At 46.1% G+C, this 24,521-nt stretch overlaps 1 protein-coding gene and 1 long non-coding RNA gene across 2 annotated transcripts; one reads left to right on the top strand and one right to left on the bottom strand.

Annotated features, from left to right (window-relative positions):
- Nucleotides 1-3,055: 3,055 nt before the first annotated feature.
- Nucleotides 3,056-14,603, top strand: EDN2 (endothelin 2). Its single transcript, XM_088672492.1, has 5 exons — nt 3,056-3,210; nt 4,822-4,966; nt 7,395-7,514; nt 10,142-10,245; nt 11,208-14,603. Exons 1-4 carry the CDS (start codon nt 3,147-3,149, stop codon nt 10,233-10,235), a joined length of 423 nt encoding a protein of 140 aa, XP_088528618.1. The 5' UTR covers nt 3,056-3,146; the 3' UTR covers nt 10,236-10,245; nt 11,208-14,603.
- Nucleotides 14,604-18,670: 4,067 nt separating this feature from the next.
- Nucleotides 18,671-23,110, bottom strand: LOC148685383 (uncharacterized). Its single transcript, XR_015950651.1, has 3 exons — nt 22,799-23,110; nt 20,772-20,876; nt 18,671-19,941 (listed from the first exon to the last, which is right to left on the bottom strand). It is a non-coding gene; the product is annotated as an uncharacterized LOC148685383 (long non-coding RNA).
- Between the last annotated feature and the right edge of the window lie 1,411 nt (nt 23,111-24,521).

The raw sequence follows: 24,521 nt of genomic DNA on the forward strand, positions 1-24,521 counted from the left end.
CCATATTTATCCCAACAAAGCATTCAAGGTAGAACATGTAGGTTGCTCTCTTCTCGGTTGGAGAGACATCATAGTGCAGTGGTTAGAGCAGGGGTGACCAAACTGCCACCCTTCAACTCCCACCAGCCCCAGCCAACATAGCCAATGTTCAGGGATGATGGGAGTGGAAGTTCAACAACATCTGGTGGGTATGAAAATAGGGGAATGAAAGTGAGTCCACATACGTTTATGTTCATATATGGAGAGCTTCTAACTCAAGCGACTCTTCAGATGTGTAGAGTTGCCACACCTCCAGGTCTGACCTGACCTAGGCTTGACTGCCCCCCCTTCAGGGGGCAGGTGGAGGGCTTGAATCCCCAGGCAAATTATGCAATGGACACAGATTAAAAGATGTGTGTGTGTGTGTGTGTGTGTGTGTGTGTGGAGAGAGAGAGAGAGAGAGAGAGAGAGAGAGAGAGAGAGAGAGAGAGAGAGAGAGAGATATGACTCCTTGGATGATGAAACTTTGTGTGAGTTGTATCCTGTGCATATCAGAAAAACCATATCAGAAAGCCAGTGTGGTGGTCAAAGTGTCAGATTAGGGTCAAGAAGAATTTGGTTTTAATCTCTGCTTAACTGTGAAGCTCATTGGATGAACTTGGGCCAATCACTACCTCTCAGTTCACCCTACCTTGCAAGGTTTTTTTGAAGGTTGAAATGACAGGGGGATGGAAAAGACTCATCTTAGGTTGCTTGGAGCAAATGTGGGATAAAAAAAAAAGCACTGGATGAAATCATAGTAGGTATTCAGTGAAGTTTTACTGGAATTAATGAACTTATGTTAGGGCTGTTACATTCAGTGGGCAGCCATTCACCAGCCTTTCTGGAATCTTGCCCAGCCCTACCTGGAGATGCTGGGGATTGAACCCAGGAGCTCTACCTCTCAGCTACAGCCCTTCATGTGGGTATGTAGTGCTGCTGTGCCACCCTTCTCTCATGATGTATGCCCCCTCCTTGCTATTTACCATATGGGAGGGCAGATCACATCTGAAACATAGAGGGAGGGCTAGAGCTCAGTGTTTGAGCATTGCTTTGCATGCAGATCCAATCCTTGGCATCTCCAGGTTGGTGAAGGCCTCAGTCTGCAATCCTGGGCAGCTGCTGCCAGTCAATGTAGCCAATATGGAGCTAGGTGGACCAGTGGTCTGGCTCTGTATAAAGCAGCTCCCTTCATTCCTGTGATTCACTTCTGGGTTTGTGCCAAAAGGTGGACCAGTGGCTTGGGAGCCTCTTCCATGGATATGCCTTTAGAATGCAGACATTCCCTAAACCACAGGAGTGATAATCTCTTGTTTTCCCCACAGTCGCCATTAAAAAAAAGCTTTGTGGAGAGCTTGATCCATAAGCATGACTACACCTCGCACAAATTCGCATGGGGAAAACTGGAGATCCCACCCTCCTACCGGGGCACACATAGGCATGTTCAGAGTGCATTCCTGGCAAAAATGACTCATAAGTCACTGCGGCTGGGTTGCATGCATTTGGCATTAAGGGAATCCAGGACATGGGATGAGCCTTTTTAAAAAAACAACAACACCCCCCCCCCCCCGCAACCTTAAAATGAAACCCAGAGGTGAAATTCAATGCAGGTAATGCAAAGATAAAAATCAGAGCTTGGAAGTTGAGGTGTCACCTGCCTTCATCCAGTTTTACCAGACCCCTGGCTGAATATAAATTGTGGGGCTTGGCAAGCAGTGTGACTCAAATCACAGAGAGCCGGGGTAGGGTAGTGATTAGCATATCAGACTAGGTCCTGGGAGAGCAGGGTTCAAATCCCCACTCAGCCATGAAACTCACCAATGGTGACCTTGGGCCAGACACTGCCTCTCAGCCTAACCTACCTCACAGGGTGGTTGAGGGGATTAAATAGGGGTGTGAGGACAACCATGTATGCACCATCAATAGGAGCCAACTCCTAGGGGCCAAGGTCCCTTTGCCTCCCCCCTCAATAAAATATTTGAGGGGGCTGCGCCAAAATTGATGCACATTGCCATTCAAATGTTATGTGTGCGTGCCTCATCTTGTGATAGATTATGTGGAGTGGGGCTGACCACTCCCCCTATATTTTATTCAAGTTGGCACCCTTGACACCACCTTGAGCTCCTTGGAGAAGAAAGGTATAAATGCAATCAATCCATCAATCCATCAATCAATCAATATGAAGAGCCAATGTGGTCTCCAGCAAGTGATTTGGCACTAGAAATGATGTGAGTTTGTGTGTTCACCCACCATATCGTGACTTTAGGCAATTCACATCCATGGCACCATCTCAGCCACGGCTTGGCAGGGTCGGGTTCAGATACTCACCCACCCCTTTAGAATCTCCCGTCCTCTCATTCTCATACGAGTGATCCCACAGGGGTGCCACGAGGCTTCATGCAGCAGGACAGTGACCAACTCTTGCTGCTCAAAGATAGGGGACCCCTCAAAGGGCACCACAGTTCATTGGGAGAAAAGGCAGTAGCTCAGTGCTAGAACACCCACCAGGTTCAACCCCAGGTTTAATGGGAGGGCAGGGCAGGGCAGCGGGGAACCCAACCTGAAACCTTGGGGGACTACTGCCGGACAGTGTCAGCAAAATTGAACTAGCTGGGTCTAACCTGCCACAAGGCAGGAGCGCGTGAAGCTGCTTTCTCTCTGACTCAGTCTTGTCAACACTGACTGGCAGCGGCGCTCCAGGGTTCCAGGCAGCGTGGGAAGACGGAATTAGAACCCAGGACTTCCTGCGAGCCAAACAAACGCTCTGTCACCACTGCCTGTCAGATGCCCTTATTGAGGGCGCGCGCGTTACCTGCTCCAGCAGGGCAGCCGGAGACTTCTTTCCGCAGCAGGGACCGCGGTGGCTGCGTTTGCCTCGACTGCTTGGCTCGCTGCCCTGCAATGCTTTGCCAGCTGCGGAGGGAGCCCCCGTCCCTTGGCAAAGGGAAGGTTGGGGGGGGGAGAGAGAGAAGACAGGAGGCGTGCCCGCGTGCTTGTTGTGTGACGCGCCAGGCACCGGAGCTATAAAGCACCTGCAGCGGAGCCCGGGAAGCTTCAGAAGAGCCTCTTTGCAGCTCTGCCGAGGGAGAGCTCAGCTTTCTGCCCATTAAAGGATTAAGTTCGCCACAATGGTAAACAATCCCTCCTGTTTCTTTTCCCTTGCAATCACCCTTTGCGTCCTGCTGGAAGAAGGTGAGAGAATCAACAGGATTTTTTTTTTCTCCTTCTCCCTCTTTTTTGCTGTTCTGATGTTGTTTTAATTTTTGCATTGGTTTTAAAAATCGGCATCCCCTGCGCTCTTTGCAAACGAAGCTAGCTTCAGCGGGGAGAGCCATCTGATTTGCATGGGGGGCAGAAGGTCCCAGGTTCTATACCCGGCATCTCCAGAGTGGGGGCTGGGGAAAGCTCCCTCCTTGCCTTAAAGTCAGGAGAGGTGCTGCTGCCGGTCAGTGGAGCCACTATTGAGCTGGATGGACCGATGTTCTGAACCGCTATAATGCAGGATCATAGATTGTAGCTCCACGGGGCATCTGCCTGTAGCTCAGTGGCAGAGCCTCTGCTTTGCATGCAGAAGATCCCAGGCTCAATCCGCAGCATCTCCAGGTGAGACCCCTGTCTGAAACCCTGGGGACCTGCTGCCAATCAGAATAGATGATACTGACCTGGATGGATGTGTAGTCTGACTCTCTCTAGGGCAACTTCCCCATGGATTGTGGCCCAGTAAGTTCTGCTCAAAGTAGACCCATTAGTGAACCTAAGTTACTCATGCCTATTAACTTCGATGCCTATTTATTCTGAGTAGGACTAGCATTGGCTGCAACCCCGCCCCCAGATTTCCCTTTTAGCAGTCCGCCCTCTCTATCTCTGACAGCGGCTCCTGCTCCGTCTCCGTTGCTCTTGCAACTTCCCGAGCAAATCGGCTTGGAGAGCAAGAGGCAGCGAAGTTCACCCGTCCCGCCTTGCAGGGGTGGATGGTTGCATTGCCGCTGCTGCTGTGACAGGCCAGCAGCTGCCAGCAGCGAGCGAGAGCCAAACAGCTCCCTTAGGACTTTGCCAAGAGCGGTGGCGAAATCGTAACAAACCCCTCCCCCTTTTCTTGGAAAGAGTTTTTCGCTCTCATTTTCTCTCTTTGTGTGCATTCCCCTCCTCCCATGCTTCCCAAAAATAACGAAAGGGAGGGGGGATTGCTCTGCGCATTTGGGAGAATGTAAAAATCGATCCTCGGCACGCCAATAATTTGCACACATGTTCTATGGTTTGCAAAGGAGCCAGGACAATGATGGTGGTGGTGGTGGTGGTGGTGATGATGATGATGATAATAATTAATGCAGACAAAAATAATACTTATGTATTCTTTAAATACTTTCCTGCATTGCAGGGGGTTAGACTAGATGACCATTGGGACACCTCCCAAGTCTGAGAGTCTATGCTCACCTTAAGTCATGTGCTGTAGGCATATGCTGGGCAATAGCTACTGTTGGTGCTGTTGATTGTTTGCCAATGTACTTGCTTCCAGTATGCTCTCAGTGTGGGTCTCCACCGCAGTTTTCACCTGGCTCCGGTTTTCTTCTCACTGAGCTCTTCAGATTCGCAGTGTTGTCAGCAGCAGCAAAACACTTTTACAATCCCCGCAGCCCTAACCTGTAAGGCCTTGGCAGCTATAAAAGGGCTAAAATAGAAATGCTCCTTTCAACTAGGTGGCAGGCTAATTGCTCTGTTTACATACCATGCTGCATTCCTGGTGCTTCCAGTCTGGAGAGCTCAAGGACTGATCCCTCTGCCTGTCATTTTCTCCTCTGGCAGGCCTGGGCCTCCCTCCGGCAGAGCCTCACCTGGCAGCGGGCAGCGGCAGGCACCTGAGGACCAAGCGCTGCTCCTGCCTCAACTGGATGGACAAAGAGTGCATTTACTTCTGTCACCTTGATATTATCTGGATCAACACGCCAGGGTGAGTGGGGGACTGGACGGGACTGCGGCACAGAGGGAAGATTGCTGGGCCTGAGCTGGCAGCACAATTAGATCCATCGGGACATAGGAAGCTGCCTTAACACTGACTTGGGCCCCTGGTCCATCTAGCTCAGTATTGTCTGCACTAACTGGCAACAGCTCTCTGGGGTTTCATGCAAGGAATATTTCCCAGTCTCTCCAAAAGATGCTAGGGATCGATCCTGGCACCTTCTGCATGCAAAGCAGATGGGCTACCCTTTTAGACACTGGACTTAATGGTCTTATGGCTTCTCTCCACTCCTACCATTTTAAGTTGGTCATACGTCTCCCATGCTTCCAAGTCCTAGGGACGTGGGTGGTGTTGTGGTCTAAACCACTGAGCCTCTTGGGCTTGCTGATCGGAAGGTTGGCGGTTTGAATCCCTGCAACGGAGTGAGCTCCCGCTGCTCTGTCCCAGCTCCTGCTAACCTAGCTTTTTGAAAGCACGCCAGTGCAAATAGATAAATCGAATCTGCTTTGGCAGGAAGGTAAACGGTGTTTCTGTGCCCTCTGCTTTCTGCCATGGTGTTCCATTGCACCAGAAGCGGTTTAGTCCTGCTGGCCACATGACCCAGAAAGCTGCCTGTGGACAAACGTCAGCTCCCTCAGCCTGAAAGCGAGATGAGCGCCGCAATCCCACAGTCGCCTTTGACTGGACTTAACCATCCAGGGGTCCTTTACCATTTACCATTGCTTCCAAGTGTGCTAGGTCAATCCTGCTGCATCTTGGGGTCCTGGTTCTTAGACTTCAGTGTGGGGGGCCCTGGACTGCTGCCCTAATATCCTAGGCTAGAGCAGGACAAGTGACTGGCTCTCCAAGGTTTCAGGCAGGGGACATTTCCAGCCCTACCAGACGATGCTGGGAATTGAACCTGGGACCTTCCGCATGCACCCAAAAGCATGTGTTTTACCTCTGAGCCACCGTCCTTCTCTCGTGCAACAGCCACAAATATTTTACGTGGTGACTGCTCCCCAGTTGGTGTTTCTAAAGAGCTGGGGTGGGGTGGCCTTTCGATCTAGCGTTTGATTGGGAAGGAGACTTGCCCCTTGCATGATACAACAGAGATCTGGGCAGCATTCAAGCAATCTTTCTTGCAAGCAGCTTAAGATCCGAGCCAAAGAGACGACTGGCTCAGGTGTGGTTCTAATTATGCCTGCTAACGTGCGGTCTTGAGTAACGACTCACTCTGAAAAAGAGCATGCCATTCTCAAACGTGTTCGCGGAGGAAACATGACAAGCCTAACAGGAGGCTGTTCTCCCAGCTGTATTTAGATGGCAAAGAATGACAGAGCAACCCTGTCTTCAAGCATCTTCTGCCTTTTGTTATAATTCGCAAGAGCTTTTTATATTGTTAAAAGCACACCTCCGACGCACATTCTGCCTGTACGGAGCATGTGAACAAGCCTTGCTGTGCAGCTGGAACAGTGAGGCCTCTCTGCTAACATGGCACAGTGTCTAGAGCAGGCATCCCCAAACTGCGGCCCTCCAGATGTTTTGGCCTACAACTCCCATGATCCCTAGCTAACAGGAACAGTGGTCAGGGATGATGGGGATTGTAGCCCAAAACATCTGGAGGGCCAAAGTTTGGGGATGCCTGGTCTAGAGTGCCAGAGATCCGAGTTCAAATCCACCCCTTCCTAGGAAGCCCAGCCTCCTTTAAAGGACTGTTGTGAGGAATGGGGATGGGTAAAGGGAGCAAAGTTAGAAGACTCTGAATGGAGTTTGCTTGGTGACCACAGAATGGTGACCCATTCTCTTACGTGAATGGGTTGTTATGAAGATCAAATGTGTGCATGTGTGGAAGGGGGGCGCGCAAGAGAACCATATATGTACCCTTGCGCTCCAGAGAGGAAAAGTAGGATATAAATATAAATATAAATATGGTGTGTAGAGGTTTGGGGTTGGATTACACTTTGATCCCATTAAAAATAATGGGATTTAAGTTATCCGCAATGAACTTTGTACATTTATTTCAATGGAAACCAAAGGCACCTGACTTAGGCTGCAAGCCTACATCCCCTTTACCTGGGAGTCAGTGCCATTGGCCTCAGTGGAGCTTTCTTCTGAGTAGCCATGCTCATAGCACTGATAGCCATTGTTTGGTGAGGTCCCATTACACCTTCCTCCTTAATACTGGCAATCCCCAAATCTTGATATTGTTAGGCAAGGACCACAAGGGCATCAACCCACTTGCAGCCCACTGCTTGTCTGCGGAAATAAAGGCTGAAAGAGTGAGAATGGGAGGGTGAGATGACATGGCTTTTCTCACATGGCAACTGCAAACGAGACTTGTTATTGTCAAGTTTGCTTGGCTTCCAGCCAGGCCCGCACCATAAACCTTCCTTTCTGATAAAGGATAGAAGTTAACAATTTGTTTTTTCCTGATCAGCCACTCCACACCCTACGGTCTGGGTAATACACAAAGGCGTCGGAAGAGATCACTCTGCAGGTGCGAGTGCTCGCATTCAAAGGACAGTGTCTGTGCGACCTTCTGCCGTGGCAAGCCTTGGTAAGTGTTCAGATGTCTCCCTATCCTTAGACCTGCCTTTCTCAACTCAGGGTCCTCCATATGTTCTTATCTCTAACACCCATGGCCAGGCATCCCCAAACTGTGGCCCTCCAGATGTTTTGGCCTACAACTCCCATGATCCCTAGCTAACAGGACCAGTGGTCGGGGAAGATGGGGATTGTAGTCCAAAACATCTGGAGGGCCGAAGTTTGGGGATGCCTGCCTATGGCTAATGATCAAGGATAATGGGGATCTCAGCTCCATGATGTTTGGGTTTGAATGTAATGCTAAACTATGGTTAACCTAAGCCCATGTTTATAAAGCAACTACTGACCTTAGTTAATGCACATCTGTTAACCATAGATCTGCCAATTTTGCTTCACTTTACACATTTATTGGGCAAAATTACACAGATAAAATGTGTTTATTAGGAGAAATGTGCTGGTGAATTGTCATGAGTTTTTTTTTAAAAAAAATTGGCAAGGCAATTTCCCCTCATATAATGCCTTTTTGTATGCTGTTTTCACCAGTCTATGCATTTTTATGCATGCCTTGTACACATTACCTTTCTGGAAAACTTCACTGCAAAATTCAGAAAAGTGCAAATTTCAAAAGATGACCATTTTTTATTTTTTATTTGGTTCACATACTGTTTCAGAAAGTGTTGAATCAGTTACCTTCACCTTTAAAAGTGAACTGAATCAACTTTCACTCCATTTCTATCCTTAGTTAATAATCCATAGTTATATCACAGAGCTGAGTTCATCCAATTAGCTTACCAGGGATAGCAACTTGAATAAAATATGGGGGGTAGGCCCCTCCCCACATAATTGATCACATGACATGGTGCATGCATGCCATTTGAATGAGAATACCCATCAACTTTAGGGGTCCCAGCCCCCTCAAATATTTTATTGAGGGCCCCGAAGACCCCTTGGCCCCTAGGAGTTGGCTCCTATGAGTGTTACAAACCATTATTTAGTTAACCATAGTTAAAGCATGGCTTAGTTTTACTGGAGAGCTACAGGTTCACCGCCAAGGGCTGAGCTCAGTATTGAACATGCAAAAGATTATGAATTGTCTGAAAAGAGGCCTGTGTGTCTGTTCACAAACAAGCCCCAGAGAGAGGGAGTGAGCATGTGTGTTACTTTGCAGAGGAGAGTTGGACTGCAACTTTTTGTCTTCATGTTGTGGGACTTGGAAGAGGGGTGATTAGGGCTTGCAAATTAGTCTCTTTAGCAACAGATCCAGCTCCCTCCTTTCCTCTCTCCTTGATCAGTAGCATAAGTGGAGGCTGTTGGATTGGGCCCATGGCCCAACTACTCTTTTCATCCTGTTCTCACCATGACCCCCCTGACCATTAGGTCCAGTCGTGACCGACTCTGGGGTTGCGGCGCTCATCTCGCATTATTGGCCGAGGGAGCTGGCGTATAGCTTCCAGGTCATATGGCCGGCATGACTAAGCCGCTTCTGGCAAACCAGAGCAGCGCACGGAAACACCGTTTACCTTCCCGCTTGGAGCGGTACCTATTTATCTACTTGCACTTTGATGTGCTTTCGAACTGCTAGGTTGGCAGGAAGGCTAGGTTGGAGGCTGCTGGATTGGGCCCATGGCCCAACTACTCTTTTCATCCTGTTCTAACCATGGCCAGCCCCTAGCTAAACCAGCCCAGGTCTTCTCAGCCTTTAGAATGACCCTGCCTTCTTTCTTTTTATAAAAAGAAGCAACTGGCACAGAACTATCTTTTTAGACTTTGAACGCCTCGCTGTGCAACAGAGACACTCCTTCTTAGTCTATAAGCCGTAAATGGGATAGTTGCGTAACGTAAGGATGTGTTCAGTTCACAGAAAGGGAAAGCAGGGTCACCATGTCTTTTTAATTGTCTTCTTAGAAACCCTAGGAGTAATAAATCTGGCTGTAAATATTTCCAAGAACGGGTTAGTCGCCAAAATAACAAAGCAAAAACTAAACAGAAAATCTGTTTTTAACCCTAAACTGGTGCTCTCCTGCCGCCCCACCCCACCCCACCCTACCCTGTCAGGGAAGACGAGGTGAGCAAAGATGAATATTAGGAATGAGGGAGGAGTAAAGTTGTATATCGGGAACAAGGGTGGGAGGAGACCTGCAGTGCCTCCTATTCACCAAGAGGCTGCTGTAGAGACGGCATGGGGAGCGGAGACACTGCCAAGGAGGTGGCAGATCCAGCCTCCAAAGAGGGTGTCACAACTGTTGCTGACACTATGGCATTGGTAGTGGACAATGCATTCCTTGAAGGCCAGATCTGCTGTCTCTGTGAATCTTTTCACCTACAGGTGGTTGCCTCAAGGATGGCTGGGCCATCGCTGAACTTAAGAAATGCTGATATTGGGTGTTATCCAGCTAAGTTCTATTCAGAGTAGACCTATTGGAACTAATAGACCTAAGTTAGTCTTGCCCCATTGCTTAGTGGGGATTGGAACCATGGTCTCTCAGGTGCTGGTTTCTAGTCACCTTGGCTCACCACTGGTCCACTCTGAATAGGATTAGCATGGTTTGCAGGCCACTGCCTTTTAAAAATAAAATAATTATCTGAACTCCTTTGAGCACTATCTCATAAGATATGCATCAACTTGTTTCAACCCCACAGGGATTTCAGAAATCCACGGCTTACCACAAACACGGGGCTGCTGGTAAAACTTCTCCAGAGCTGTAGTGAGAAGTCCCGCAAGACAAACTTCTGAAAGTTCTCAGGTAAAGGTCCTATATAAATGCGCTCTCTCTCTCTCTCTCTCTCTCTCTCTCTCTCTCTCTCTCTCTCTCTCTCTCTCATATTTTGTGCTCACTCTGCTTCCAGAGATGCTTGGGGGCATCTATAAATGCATGACTTCAAAATGCATTGAAACAAATGTTCAACTGTTGTGCCTTCCCCTCACCTTTGAAGCCCCGAGGGAATTGTACTTTGGGAGATCAGATCAAACTATTATACGTATGGCCACAGACACACTAAAGCAGAGCACACAAAGAATAGAAGCATGAGCGTTAAAACACAATGCTTGTTTAAAATACAATATCAAACGGTGACACATACACATATTTTAAATACTGTATTCTAAAAACTCAACACACAAATTACAACTGAAATGAAAGTATTGTCTTGCGAGACCTTTGTGCAGAAAGGAGAAACGTGGCCGCTATTAGCTTATTTATATCAGCCAATAAATATTCCAGACACCATTCTGGGGTGCTTCCTCATAAAAGGGCAAAGTAGTCTGTTGCGTTCCTCTCTCTGAAAGTTACACTCTTTGCTACATATGTTTCCATAGGTGTTAAAACAAAACTGGGCAGAAACAGACCTAATTAAGGTTGCTCCTCTGCCTTTAGGAATGCCTCAGAATGCAGAATTTCCCCTGGAATGAGTGTTCCCATCACAGGGCTTCAGGGCTTTGCAATTTTTGCAGTTCTTTGCAAGCCTTAAAGCTGTGGTGTGGAGTCTACCACTCACATCATCCTTAACCACTGGGAGTGCTGGTTGGGGCTGATAGGAGTTGGCAGCGCAACAACATCAGGAGGGCCACTGGTTCCTTATCCCTGCCTTAAAGCTACAACAGGGGCTCTCTGGTCTGGGCCTGGCAAGTTCAAGGCCAGCTCCCCAAAGAGAATGCCAAGAGGCTATTGGACGAGGTGCTGACATTTTCATCTCTTCTGCTTTGTAGGGTACCTTGCTCTTTCAAATGCCTCATTCACCTGGAAGCAGCAGGACTCGCCGAGGAATTCCAAACTAGCAGCACTTAAATGAGGGGAGATCATATGGAAGACAAAGCAAGAAGGGGGGGGGGCTTAAGGGTGCTCTTCGCCTTCACAACGCAGAGTCTTGCCGTTGCAAGGAAGCTCCTACTCTGTGGGAAGTTGAAAGATTGGAAGACCATTGGAAGAGACGGAAAGAAATCCATGGAAACAGCAGCTGGAGAAAGGGGCAAGGAACAGTGGAGGCACAGCCCCCTTGGTACATCAGAGGTGATCCTAAAGAGACAATAGCCTCTCCTTTTTAACTACACCTTGGGAAGGTCTGTCCAGCTCGATGGGACAAGAGAGGAGATCTTCTTCCTGGATACCAACAGGAACTCATAGCAGATCTCAGTGTAAAGAGGAAGGCAAATGCAGTTATGGACTCCATTGCCACATGTGGATCCTGCCAAACACCCCTACCTCAGAACCTTGTCTAGTCTGCTTCTCCTTTTCCCAACGTTTGACTTTAAACAAAGTTTGGCTGGTTTTACCGACTGCTCCTTGTATTCCGGTTGTCGTTGCCTGGCTCACATCTGCCTCTACTCTCCTGTGCGACAGGAAAAGGTGTGCATTGAATAGACATTCCTATTTCTGGTAATGAATTTGGTAAAAGTCTGTTATTGGTAACAACTCCCCCCACCCCCAGTAAGTTAATGAAGTGTTGCCTAGTGACCATTGGGCCTGGTATGGTAGGTACCAGGGAAGACATCAGTAGGTGGAGGGGAGCCAACCAATTCTACTGTTGTCTCGATCTTCCTCCTTGCTGAGTTTTACAAGGGCTAAAGGGAGGCTGAGGAGCAAGCAGGCAGGCAGGGCCAGGGTCACTTTCTGGACTGGTTGTAAGAAAGATGGCAGGTGGGCTTGGAGGCATCAAGACAGATTGGTGGGGCAGTGTTCCATTTGCCCTGATGGATCAGCCTGCTTTGCAGCGACTTAGCTCTACTCAGTTAATCTGAAATCTTGTTCTCAGTGAGTAACTTAAGCCTTGATGAAGTTGATGGCTCAGAAAAGCGGGGGGCAGGGGGCAGGGAGTAGGACTAGAAAAGGATCAGAAAAGCTGGGGTGGAGGCAGGAGTCCAAAAGCACATCTTCATTGCACATTTAAACCAATTTAGCCATCACCACCCCAATTAAGAAGCCCCAGGAATCATAGCTATGTGAGGGAACTGAGCCTTTGGTAGAGATCATTACCCGTTTCACAGAACTACACACGAAGTTGCTCGTGTTGAATCAGGCCATTATTTCATCCAACCCTCTGCCGTTGGTGAGTGAAGGCTCTCCAAGGTCTCAGACAGATAGCTTCTAAGTGCTGCTGCTGCTTGAGATCCTTGGAAGTGGAGAGGCCAGGCATTTGCAACCCATGCACTTCATTGCAGAGTTGTTAGTTGCCTGTCCAATTCACTTGCACAGAGAAGAGAATTCTCGGGCAACTTGTGTGTCTATGTGTGAGCTTCCCAGTTCCGCTGCTGCTCTTTAAAGACCTTGCACACAACTCCACAAGTTTAAGCAACATGCCCTGCATTATCAAGTTCCACACTGCAAATGCTGAAATGGTTAAAATGACAAAACTTGACTTTTGAAAAGCCTCTTGGCTGTAGGCATGAAACTGATCATTAGTTTTAACCTGCCTGTCAATTTCACATGGTCTTCTCTGGGCTGCTTGAAGAGGTGGCTCAAATTGTGCTCAGGTAGCACTAAACACCCCCAAACGTTTGCAGGAGCTTCCTTGTTTATAGTTCAGGGATGCTTGTTCATTTCAGGGGATGTGGCCCTCCAAATGCTATTGGAGTCCAACTCACAGCAGCCGCTGGGAGTTAATGGTTAGGGGTGATGGGATTTGGAGTCCCAGCAACATCCAGAGAGCCACCTGATTTTAGGTGTTAAAAATATTTTAACTTGCCTTTCCTTAAAAATAGTTGGCTTGTAATACAACAAATAGCAGTAAAATACAGTAACAATAAAACGCTAGCAAAATACAAGTAACAATAACAGATCACTGAGAGAAGTAACAGCAGATGAAGCCAATATTTCAGGGAGTTGACTTGGCAGATCAAATGCCATCTGTAAAAGAGAGTTCTTCATGCATTGGCAGAAGGCCCTCAAAGAGGATGAATGTTGCTCAGACACTCCTCAGATATCTAGCCTACTCAGTGGAGTTTCAGTGAACTTTGTACACAATGATATGGGAACAGTGAATGGAGAACTCCATGGAAACTGAGAATCAAGATCCATACACCCCTAACCAAAGGCTCTCTTTAGCCAAAGTCCCTGAGGGTTCTTCTTTGGAGCTGTGATGGTTTAAACTAGTTTAAATGTGCCACACCGGTGTGCCCATAGTGAGGACCAGTTACTCAGCCAGATTGGTGCACTGTAGAACTTGGGTTGAGGGGTGCTACAACAGAGGTCAATTTCATGTGCAAAAGTGGTCATAGCATTGCTTGGCTACATGACCAATTTACTGCTCAGGCCATCTTTACTCTGTCACTGCTCATCTCGCAACCTTTGCAGTGGCACTGTAAATGGCAGTGGTGGTGGTGGGTTGAATTATAAGGCAGACGCACAACCATCTTGGTTGTGGCGTTTATGTCCCACGATATCCTATGGATATATTATGGGTGGGTTAGAATGCTTCTGACAAGATTACTTTTTGCATAGCGTCCTTAGAGGGGGGCCCTATAAACACTGCATGGTCACTTGATTTGGCAGTTCAGTTCAAATGAGGATAATATCACTGGTAGCTTGGGGAACACATGGTAAGGCAACTGTTACCGTGCTCTCAAAACTCTTTGGAAATCTGAAGATGCAGAGATTTTATTAGAGGTAACTTCTTTTGTATTCAGTGAAACAACTGGCCTCCTTATAGTTACGTCATGCGCGGAGCCTGTGGTCCTCCAGATGTTGGTGGTTTACAGTTCCTATCATCCCTGACGAGGGGGCACATTGGCTGGTGTCAATGAGAGTTAGAGTCCAGCAACATCTTGAGGACCGCTGGTTCAGCTGAGTTAGAGCTGTCATATCCTGGGCTTTTAAGAAACCTCCAGTTTGAATACATCCCAAGTTTTTTTTGAAGTACAGAAAATGCAATGTCAGAAAGAAACGGGTTTAGGCAAGAGAAGGAAAAGTCTTTTCTGCCAGCTTTCTGAATGAGACATGTTCAGGGAAACTATAGAGTAGATTATTCTGGAACTATACCACTTTAGACTCTGGACTGCGGCTTAGTGCTTCTTCCTGTCAAAAATAATTAAATCCTGCATATGGAGAAGTAGCACATCTGAGCTATGTTACTTTGTCCCTGATGTGCTAGCTTTCTGCATGGGGGACTTTTTTTAAAAAAGGTAACCCTGTAATATAATAAGAAAATGATTCAGTCTTAAAACTATCGCATAATCTCCTGCCCCGCAAAACAATCAAATGAATGCATAGTTCTTCTCTTAGCCTGTCTAATGGACCAGGATTGGGCACAGATTTATCAATTAACAGATAACTATATATACTGTATATATATCTTCAGACAATTAGTGGTGAGGATAAAGACATTCAGCAGGCAGTGTTTTTTGGAATGATGCAGGTCCCCTGCCTGGCTTAAAGTCAAATATCATCATTGTGTTTCCTTGATCCTATGGGAACAAGGCAATTCAGCCCCTGGCTAGTAGAATCCCCTCTATGCCTATAGCACCAGGCACTTTATTTACTATACTCATGCACTGTAGCTTCTGTTATACAAAGCATGGAGAACAAACCCCACATCGAATTAATGCAAACGCATCAGTGCTCCAGATAAAAGCATATTGGGGTTTGCCATCTGGATGCTGTAGACTCAACACATAATTGTTATGGTTTAAAGCCTGTCTGTCGATGCTGGGATGTCTGTGTTGTAACCCAAGCATGAGCAAAAATACTGTTCTTAAAATATGCTTCGAATCTTACGGCGAAGAGGGGTTTGGGAAGCCAGTCTGATGCATACGTCACATGTGAATCTTTAGATCACAATGCGACGGCATCTAAAAAAAGAAGAGATCTGTTTTGTATTTGCACTCGAGAAGATTTTGTTCAGCCTCAAAGGATCTGCTGCTGTCTCGGGAAGTGGAAATGGTGCGCACAAAGGACAATGTCAAGCTTTTTCCTGTGCAGTGGTAGATATATGCAATTTAAGTGACCGGTGAAAAGTTCTGTGTCCATAAAGCATCTCTGTCTATGCAAACTCAATATGTAGCATCCCAATGTTTGGACATAAATGTACATATATTTATTTTTTTAACTTTTTTAATATTAAAAACCCTGTAAAATACAAACTTTAAGTTTTAATAAATGGGGAAAAAAACAGATTGCTTGTTCATTTAATTGCATTTTTATCCTGCCCTCCTTCCAACATGAAACCCAAGGTGATGGACATGTGGTTCCCCAGGAGTCGCCCATCCAGGTGCTGGCCAAATTCTACAAGGTGCCTTCAGATGCTGGGAGCCTGGCTGTCCTCCTGCCTTACAGTATGGGGTGGGGATGCTATAAGTGGAAATAGTGATGTGGGCTGGGAATGCTTTGTTTGGGAAGGGCCGTAGCTCAGTGGTATATCATCTGCCTTGCATGCAGAAGGTTCCAGGTTCAATTCCCAGAATCACCAGGTAGGGTTGGGAGAGATTCTTGCCTGAAACCCTGGAGAGCCACTGCCAATCAGTGTAGACCACGCTGAGCTAGATGGACCCATTGATCTGACTTGGTACAGGGCAGCTTCCTATGTCCGTGTGTTCCACAGAAGTATCTCTGAATCAATAATTGTTAAGAAACTCAGATGGCTTTTGCTTCTGCAGCATCTCACAAGACCAGTTTGGGCTCTGGCCTTAATGCTGTAATGAAACCCCCAGTCATGCTGTAGGAACTGGTGCCAGAAACTGATGTTTGGCCTCTCAGTCCCACCCAAACAGTCCAAGATACAAACTTTAGGTTGCAATGCTATAACCACCTACCAAAGAATAAGCCGTACTGAACTCACTGGGATTTCCCTCCTGAGAAGGCAGATTATAGATGATAGATAGATAGATAGATAGATAGATAGATAGATAGATATAGTAGATAGATAGATAGATAGATAGATAGATAGATAGATAGATAGATGATAGATAGATAGATGATATAGATAGATGATAGATAGATTAGATAGATAGATAGATAGATAGATAGATAGATAGATAGATAAATAGATAGAAGGAGGATAGATAGATGGATAGATGATGATAGATAGATAGATAGATAGATAGATAGATAGATAGATAGATAGATAGATAGATAGATGATAGATAGATAGATGGAACTGCCCTGTTTGTGGACACACAGGTCAGTCAATGGCATTAAAAACTTATAAGTTTGTGACTGAACCATGGGAAGACAGAGGCTTTGTGGGTTGGTGGGGTGGGATGTCGCTGCCTTTAAAAGAGCAGGTATGCAGCTTGGAAATGCCCCTCCATGCATCTTTGTTAGAAGAGGCTCATGAAATCTCTGCGACCTTCTCTTGCCATGCAATAACTCCAATATCATTCTTATTTGCAATTTTAAGATCAGACCAAAGTCCCACCTAGCTAAGCGTCCCATTCTCACAGTTGCCAACCAGGTGTCCTTAGGAAGCTTGCAAACAGGACCTCGGTGTCACAGCACTCTCCTTGTGAGCCTCAGCAACTGGAATTCAGAGACATACTGTCTCCACCAGTGGAAGTAAAGCTTGGCATCAGGGCTAGTTTGTTCTGGCTCTTCTGCAATGATTTCTTACCTCCTCACCAGAAGATGCCCTGGACTTAGCATTGAATGACCCTCAAAGAAGATGGGCCTGATTTTCTTGATAGTTTCCCTGTGAGTTATAGCAACCATTCAAAAGAACACAGAGCCTGCAGTGTGTATTAACTGCTGCCGTAACTCACCATAATAGAGCATTTCCCTTTCGTATGTCAGGAGACCTTGACGGATTGCATTGCATCACGGCGATTAAAATGCCATCCTCTTCCATAGTTAGCTCTCAAAGTTCATTATTAAAACCGAACAATCTCGCTGCAGCCCAGTTTACAGGTGCGCTTGGAGGGGATGGGAGGGAAGTCGAGCAATTTAGAGAATGATCTCTGACCTTCAGAAACTCCATCAGCTGCTGTGGCGCTTCTTCCTTTTAGCCTATTAATAGTTAAGTTCTCCTGGATGTCATAAAGATTGCACTAACCTGAGGCTACAATAAAGCGCTGATCAACTCATCAAGTGAGTCAATATCCAAAAGTAATATTTGCCACGGTAATTACGAGTCTCATAAAGCACCTTGCCCATGCAAAGAGAGGATGAGAACGCTGTTGGCTTAGAATGCCAAGGGCATGCGTCAGTCATGCACACGCCCCACCTGCCCTGGCATCCTGAACTTTGTTTGATGGGGTGCACACTTGTTTTGGAACAAATGAACAGCCCAAATGAACTGATGCCATTCCCATGCATCAAGCGAATACCAAGAGTAGCAAATGGGGGTGAATGGGGTTCCGCTGGTGCTTATGGAAAACCTTTTGCAGAGAGACCTATCTTGCTATTACCGAACTTTTCCATGTCTAAGACTATGTTTTTTTCTTTTAAAATCATGCTAAAAGTGGGGGTCATCTTATACATGGGTAGTGCATAGGGCCCCCCCCCCACAAGGTGAAAAGAAGGATTTACCTGAAAAATAAAATCTGCAAGCACATCAATATCAGGCCCTTGCCTCCTGCCTTCCCATTTTTTTATGTTTTATGTTTAATGGAAAGAAAAACAGGCATGCTACCCATGACCACCTTGCAATGATAAGGTAAGTTTCATCCTAAACCTGCAGAAATGTAAAAGGAACTCAAAAGCACCCTGTAAATGAGGCAGAAAAAATAGAAGCCTGTTTTGCAAGTAGTGGTGGGCGAATCTCATTTTTCCAAATGCAATCTTGTCCCCCCCCCAATACTTGGTACAGATAGGACACCCAATTACGTAAACTCCCACAGCTGAGGCAGAACACACAATGTAAAGTGAGATAAAGCAGGCGTGGGTTATGTTGTTTTCAAACCAGTGACCAGAAATGCTTAGGAAATATGTCGGACCACAAGGGCCTTTGTGAAATTGGAGGAAATTATTTAACATATTGTTTACTAATATAAACAATGACGGGGTACCATGTAATTGAGAAAGATTTCTGCATTTTGGCTCTTTTAACCTCCCCCTTTGCACTCTGTTACTTTCTCTGCCACTGACAAGATAGACATTTTTGCAAAGCACTTTCCCCAACAGAATGCATTTCATGTTATTTTCACTAAAATATATGCTGGGTTGTGTTTTTTGTTTTTGTTTTTGCACGCTTTGGCACAGTACATACATTTTTGTTCCACACATTCAACATTTGGAGGAATGCAAATTTTGGGAGATGACTTTATTTTGCTTCCTGTGTTGTTTTGGAAAGCACAAATTGGTTCAGCTTACTTTTAAATGCAAAATGAATCAAATTTAACAAGTGTTCCCATTTGATGCCAGCTCTGATCCCATGGAAGATGCTCATGGGGCTCACTGTGCAGAAAGAGTGTTTCCTGAAGATTGAAAAATCTGAGAACTGCTATCTATCATACCTTGGCAATCCATACATTGTGCATTACCTCATGGTACAGAACAAAATCAGAAAAAAATTACGTGTGTGTTTTCCCCAGACAGTGAAGTGTTATGTATAGCAACAAAACAGCAAAACAAAAGAAACTATTGGAAGAAATGGAGGACATAGAGTCTGAAAGGTGGTTCCTTTATCCCTTCAGTGCTTGGTTGCTTGGATGAGTAACAAGGCCTCCAAAACATTCCTTCAGTTCAGAAGCGCACATGCCACACTAATTAGCTAACAATCCTTCCAGGTAATGCTGCTGAAATCCAACTGGGGTGTGTTTTTCCTGCCAAGCCCTCTGGGGGGACAATAGAATTAGAAGTCTACGTGTCAAGCTTTTTCTTCAGAGCTTGAACGAGGTGGGATTTTTTTTAAAAAGGAAATTTTTACTTTGTGTTGGGTGAATCTATCCATTTCTGTTCCTCATTCTCTGTCTCTCGTGAATCTTCCAACATTTGTCAACAAGGCAGGTCAAGGGCTATCATACCATGGACAGCTCCAAGTGAGCAACTTACTCTGGCAATAAGTGGGATCAGACTGAGGCCCTTTAAGTCTCTGTCTCCAGACTACCTCCTCCAGGCTCCATTGCCTTGTAGAGAACATCATAGTCTTAAAGAGTCAGCCTTCTAGCCTAAATATGGCCACTCATTCTCCATTCCATAACCACCCCACCCCCCAGTGTTCTTCCTGTGCTGCAGGACTGGTGATGTGTGGTGGGAAACACCTGTTTTTTAGAGACTATGGGGAAGGTGCCCGGAAGGTTTTGGAAGTTCCTCTGCAGGCTCCTAGCCAACAGGCTGAAACACAATGGTCTCCCTATCTTCAGTTCTGAGCACTCCCCATTTGGTGCTCTTGCAGCCTCCAACTCCATGTCCAGACTCCTGCTGGATTCAGGGGTCATGATGACACAGTGTGGTAGACAGGACAGCCAGTGAGATGACTGCAGATGTCAATCTTCTCTGGCTTCATTCACTTGGGGAGGTACTGTAGCTTGGTGTTACAGTACATGGTCTGAAGCTTCCATTTTCAAGCTTTGTCACCTGCAGTTAAAAGAGTTTGTCAGCAAGTAATAGGGAAGACCTCTGCCTGGGATCTGGGAGAGCCCCTGTTAAGTCAGAGAAGACCAGGGTTGGGGTTGCTGTGATCCTCCATTAGTTGTTGGGCTCCAACTCCCATCATCCTTGCCCATTGGCCGTCCTGACTGGGGCTGATGGGAGTTGGAAGCCAACAACATCTAGAAGGACATAACTTCCCAATTCCTGGAAGAGACAATATTGGGTTAGATGGGCAAATAGTACCACCTGGTATAAAGCAGGTTTTCTACATTCCCAGTGATGCGTTGTCCACAAACGGAAAAAAGGGGTATTTATAAGGCTCTCCTTATCTGGTGGTGTGAGAAGCCTAACACACTGCATATTGAGAGACCGTGACTGATCTGCCATTCCAGGATTAGGGGTGGCTGAGAGCAAGAGAGGCCAGGCAAGTTGAAACACACCATTGCCCAGCCCAGTGCTTTCAGCCATGGCTGCTTTTCTTTTGTGTCACCTTTGAAAGCGTGCCAATTTGCCCGGAGACCACCGCGGAGATGTTGTTGTTGTTGCTTTGGCAGTTTGGCTGTGAGCTGATTCTGACTACTTCTTTCCCTACAGGCAGTGGAATGACACCGGTTGGCCTGGCATTGGGTTCTTGATTCAAAAGATAAGCTCATACCATGCCGCAGATGTGCAGCAGAGCATCCAAATCAGGATAGGAATGCCGAAAGCTGCCTTACACCAACTCAGAACATTGGTCCATCTAGTTCAGTCCATTGAGCTACACTGACTGACAACAGCTGTGGGGGGTTTCAGGCAGGAGTCTCTTCCAGACTTACCTGGAGATGGCAGGGATTGAACCTAGGACCTTCTTCATGCAAAGCTGGTGCTCTGCTTCTGAGCTTGATGCATAATATTGTCCCCAACTCTGTGAAGAGAAATTCCTGAAACAGCTATGAGTACTAAAGGCATGAGGAATGAGCAGCATTTCATAGAATCATAGAGTTGGAAGAGACCACAAGGGCCGTCCGGTCCAACCCCCTGCCAAGCAGGAAACACCACCAAAGCATTCTTGACATATGGCTGTCAAGCCTCCACTTAAAGACCTCCAAAGAAGGAGACTCCACCACACTCCTTGGCAGCAAATTCCACTGCCAAACAGCTCTTACTGTCAGGAACCATTCCTCATATCAGTCCATGGGCTTGCTCTGTCTCCACCTGCATACCTTCCAATTCCACCCCCCCCCAATAAAAACCAGGACATCCCATTTTTTTGCATGAGATCTCATTGGCCTATTTTTTTTTTTAAAATAAACATTTTTATTAGATTTTCCAATTTAAATATCTAATCCATTTTCCAATTATACAAATATCAGTTAAACATTTTATCCAAATCTTCTGCCAAATAATACAAATTTATCAACTCCCCATGCTTCAGACTCAGAAGGCCTAGCCCTCTTATAACGCTGCAATTCTTTCCCACATTGTCCATTTTGGGTGCCATAATCTTGCATGCTCTTGCACCCCCAAGTGCTTTTTGGGGTTTCAATCCCAAAAGCACACAGTGGTTTTTTTTCAGGGGGTAAGCAAGGTGCGGGTGCCCCCCAATATTTTATGTAAATTGGCTCCCCTGCCTGGTGTGTACACTTGAGACAGATGGATGCCAACAACACATACACACACTGTACACACAGATTTCCTAAATACACACAGATAAGGTCCATCTTAAACCCTTATCTCGCATAAGGGAATTATATAAGATAAGAGTTTAGGGAGGTCCTTATCAGTCAGTGTTTATGACATCTGTTCTATATATGATATCTATTCCTATGAATCTGTTCAGAGGTGCTTGGGTTTGCATTTGCAGGCTTTGTTTGCAAAGTGGGAAAGGTCCTTTTGCCAAGTTGGCATATAAACAAACAAACACACACAAACACACACACACACACAAAAGAGAAGCAGTTTCATTTTCAATGCAAAACACACTCACACGAGATAACTTCCCTGTTATTTGCAACTGGGGAGTTGCAAGTATTGTTTTTCTCCTAGCTGAGTGGAACTGGAACAGGGGGAATGCTAATGAGGGCTGGTTACAGATTAAACAGGGCACAGAGCTGGCACAAAAGATCAAGCACTGTGAAAAAGTGAATCCAGGAACCCGTGGGACCTTTTCAGAGGAATCCACAATCCATGGCATTTACCAGGCTCTTGATATATATTTAATGGAAGGGTGACCTGTGATATTCCAGGTGCAATTACCCTTGGGCAATAGCCAAGCTCATTCCATCAGCACCAGGAGTTATTCTTGTGCAACAGAACTCTCTTCTCTTCTCTTCTCTCTCATTGCACCCCCCAAAATCTGTCCCAGGTTTCCCCTCAACTCTCTGGAGCATGCACAGGAAAGAGGGGCAGTTCATTCATGCAAGCATAAATCCTTGTGCTGATGGAACATGTTAGCTGGATGGATACCACCCTTTGCAATAAATCCTAAAATCCAGCACATACAGCCTGGCCCAGCCCCCAAAAGCTTCCCTGCCCCCATGAACCAACTCTGAGCCTAAAATCACTTATAGACCTAGAATGTGAGCTAGATATAAACTCCTAACCCACAATCTGGTAACCTGTGCAAAATTAATTAATCCACGAGCAGATGAAGCAATTTCTCCCTTCTCTTGCTCTCTCCACTCCTGGGCAAGGAGGGTAGCACAGAGTGTGGCTGATTCTGCAATTAGAAATAATTCCTCATTCAGAACATGAACTATTCGTCAGAATGTTCTCAACTCCAGTAACCAAGAAGCAGTTGATCAAAGAAAGGACCCACCAATGCCATGACCTCTGATGGGATTCTTTTATCAATGAGACTCACCTCTGTAAAAGTAAGCGTAAGTCCTGAAGAATTGCCTTGCTAGATAAGACCAAGGTTTGCCATGTTCAGCTTTCATTAGCGATGCCACAAAAGTTTTGTAATTGCTGGCTCAGTACATAATGGTTGCTGGCATCATGAACTGAGCATCAGAATACTGATCACAATCTTATCTCTCCAGCTACCAGTTCTTATGGAGCCAGGAATAAACCTGTTTCTGTGTTGTGTTGTAGGGATGGTAACAGTTAGGGGTGTGCACAGGCCACAAGATCCATTCCGGATTGGCATCTGATCTGTTGCGAGTCGCTCTGTAGCCTGTCCAATCCGACATGTGTTTTGGGCCCAAAACAACTTGTTAAAGTTAAAAACTTAGCTGGTTCCTGCTGTTCACTATTATGGTATAGTATTAAGCTACACATGTATTTGAAGCTACCGGTATTCTGAGTCCAGTGCATAAACAGAAATTCTCAGGAAAAACAAAAGCTACGTGGCACCATAGAAGGCCAAGGTCCACCTAGGCATGCCTCAATGGCTGCACTGTTCTCTTTGGACCTTCCAACACAGCAGGAGCCGAAATCCTTTCTAGGTCCTTTGCTAGAAGCAAAGTCTAGGGGCTTCCCTTGGAGCAGCTGTCTCTAGCGGAGGGCCCTCCAGATGTTGTTGGATTCGTGCAGTGGCAAATTCAGAAGTCACAAAGTCACAGCCATGCACCTTCGGAGCCATGCCCTCTTCTAAGATTATACAACCATCTAAAAATCTTAGAATTATGCAATAATGATAATTAGGGATGCATTGCAAGGATCGATTCAGTTAGATACAGTATTTTCTGTACAAGTATATGGGCAAATGTTGTGAACCACCTTGAGATCTATAGATGAAGGACACTATACAAATTTTATTATAATTATTATTACTATTATTCTCATGGTAGCTGCAGGTTAATATTCCCAGGGTGCCCCAGAGAATGTCATAATGTAGGACCAATGGTTAGGTGGGTGGAGGCCTCCACTGACATACAGTATGGCAGGTTTCTTAAACATTGTGTTTCTTTTTGCAATGTACTGAATGTGACAGATAATTATTTTATGCTGCCGTCACCTAAAACTGAGAGATGCTATTATCATATCAAGCTGAAGACGTCTTCTTAGACACCTTCAGAGAGGTCCATCCCAGTCCCTCCATGGTGTTCAGGGATTGGAAGGGTATATGCAAAGGACTGGGCCAACTTGCTTTGATGTCATTCTTTTGTTTTAAATCTAATTTTGGTACCCAGATCTCAAATTGTAAGTTTGCATACAGCCCAGGTGCCCTGGAGGCCTTCAGCGGTTCCAGTCCTCTTGAAGATGCAACACATGAAAGATCTCTCTCCTCCGTCCAGATTCCAACACTCTGTGGGTGGCACAACCTTTCGCAGGGAAGACTGCAAGCCTGGCACAAGAATGGAGAATGCTTCTCCTGGGAAATGCCACAGCAAATAATGAGGGGTGGGAGGCAGAGAAAGGTCCTTGGGCAACTTTCTTGGCTACTTCGCTTGTTTTCTCTCCTTAGCTTTTCCTTTCCAGAGAACCGTACCATGAACTCCCATTTCTCAACTTAGATGCCCGGCCGGTATTATTTGTGTGCCGCTGGGCATTGTTGAAGTCAGTTCAGTGGAAGGATTTTGGCTCCTGCCTGCGGTGATTTATTGCAGTGACTTTTAAGCAGAGAATGAATCACTCGGGATGGA

This window comes from Zootoca vivipara, chromosome 6 (genome assembly GCF_965207765.1).
Source record: "Zootoca vivipara chromosome 6, rZooViv2.hap1.1, whole genome shotgun sequence".
Lineage (NCBI taxonomy): Eukaryota > Metazoa > Chordata > Lepidosauria > Squamata > Lacertidae > Zootoca > Zootoca vivipara.

Excerpts from the sequence above, each read along its gene's own strand:
- EDN2 (XM_088672492.1), top strand. The coding sequence starts at position 3,147 with ATGGTAAACAATCCCTCCTGTTTCTTTTCCCTTGCAATCACCCTTTGC. Across the intron at positions 3,211-4,821 it reads TTGCGTCCTGCTGGAAGAAG|GCCTGGGCCTCCCTCCGGCA; the intron begins GTGAGAGAATCA and ends CTCCTCTGGCAG. Across the intron at positions 4,967-7,394 it reads ATCTGGATCAACACGCCAGG|CCACTCCACACCCTACGGTC; the intron begins GTGAGTGGGGGA and ends TTTCCTGATCAG.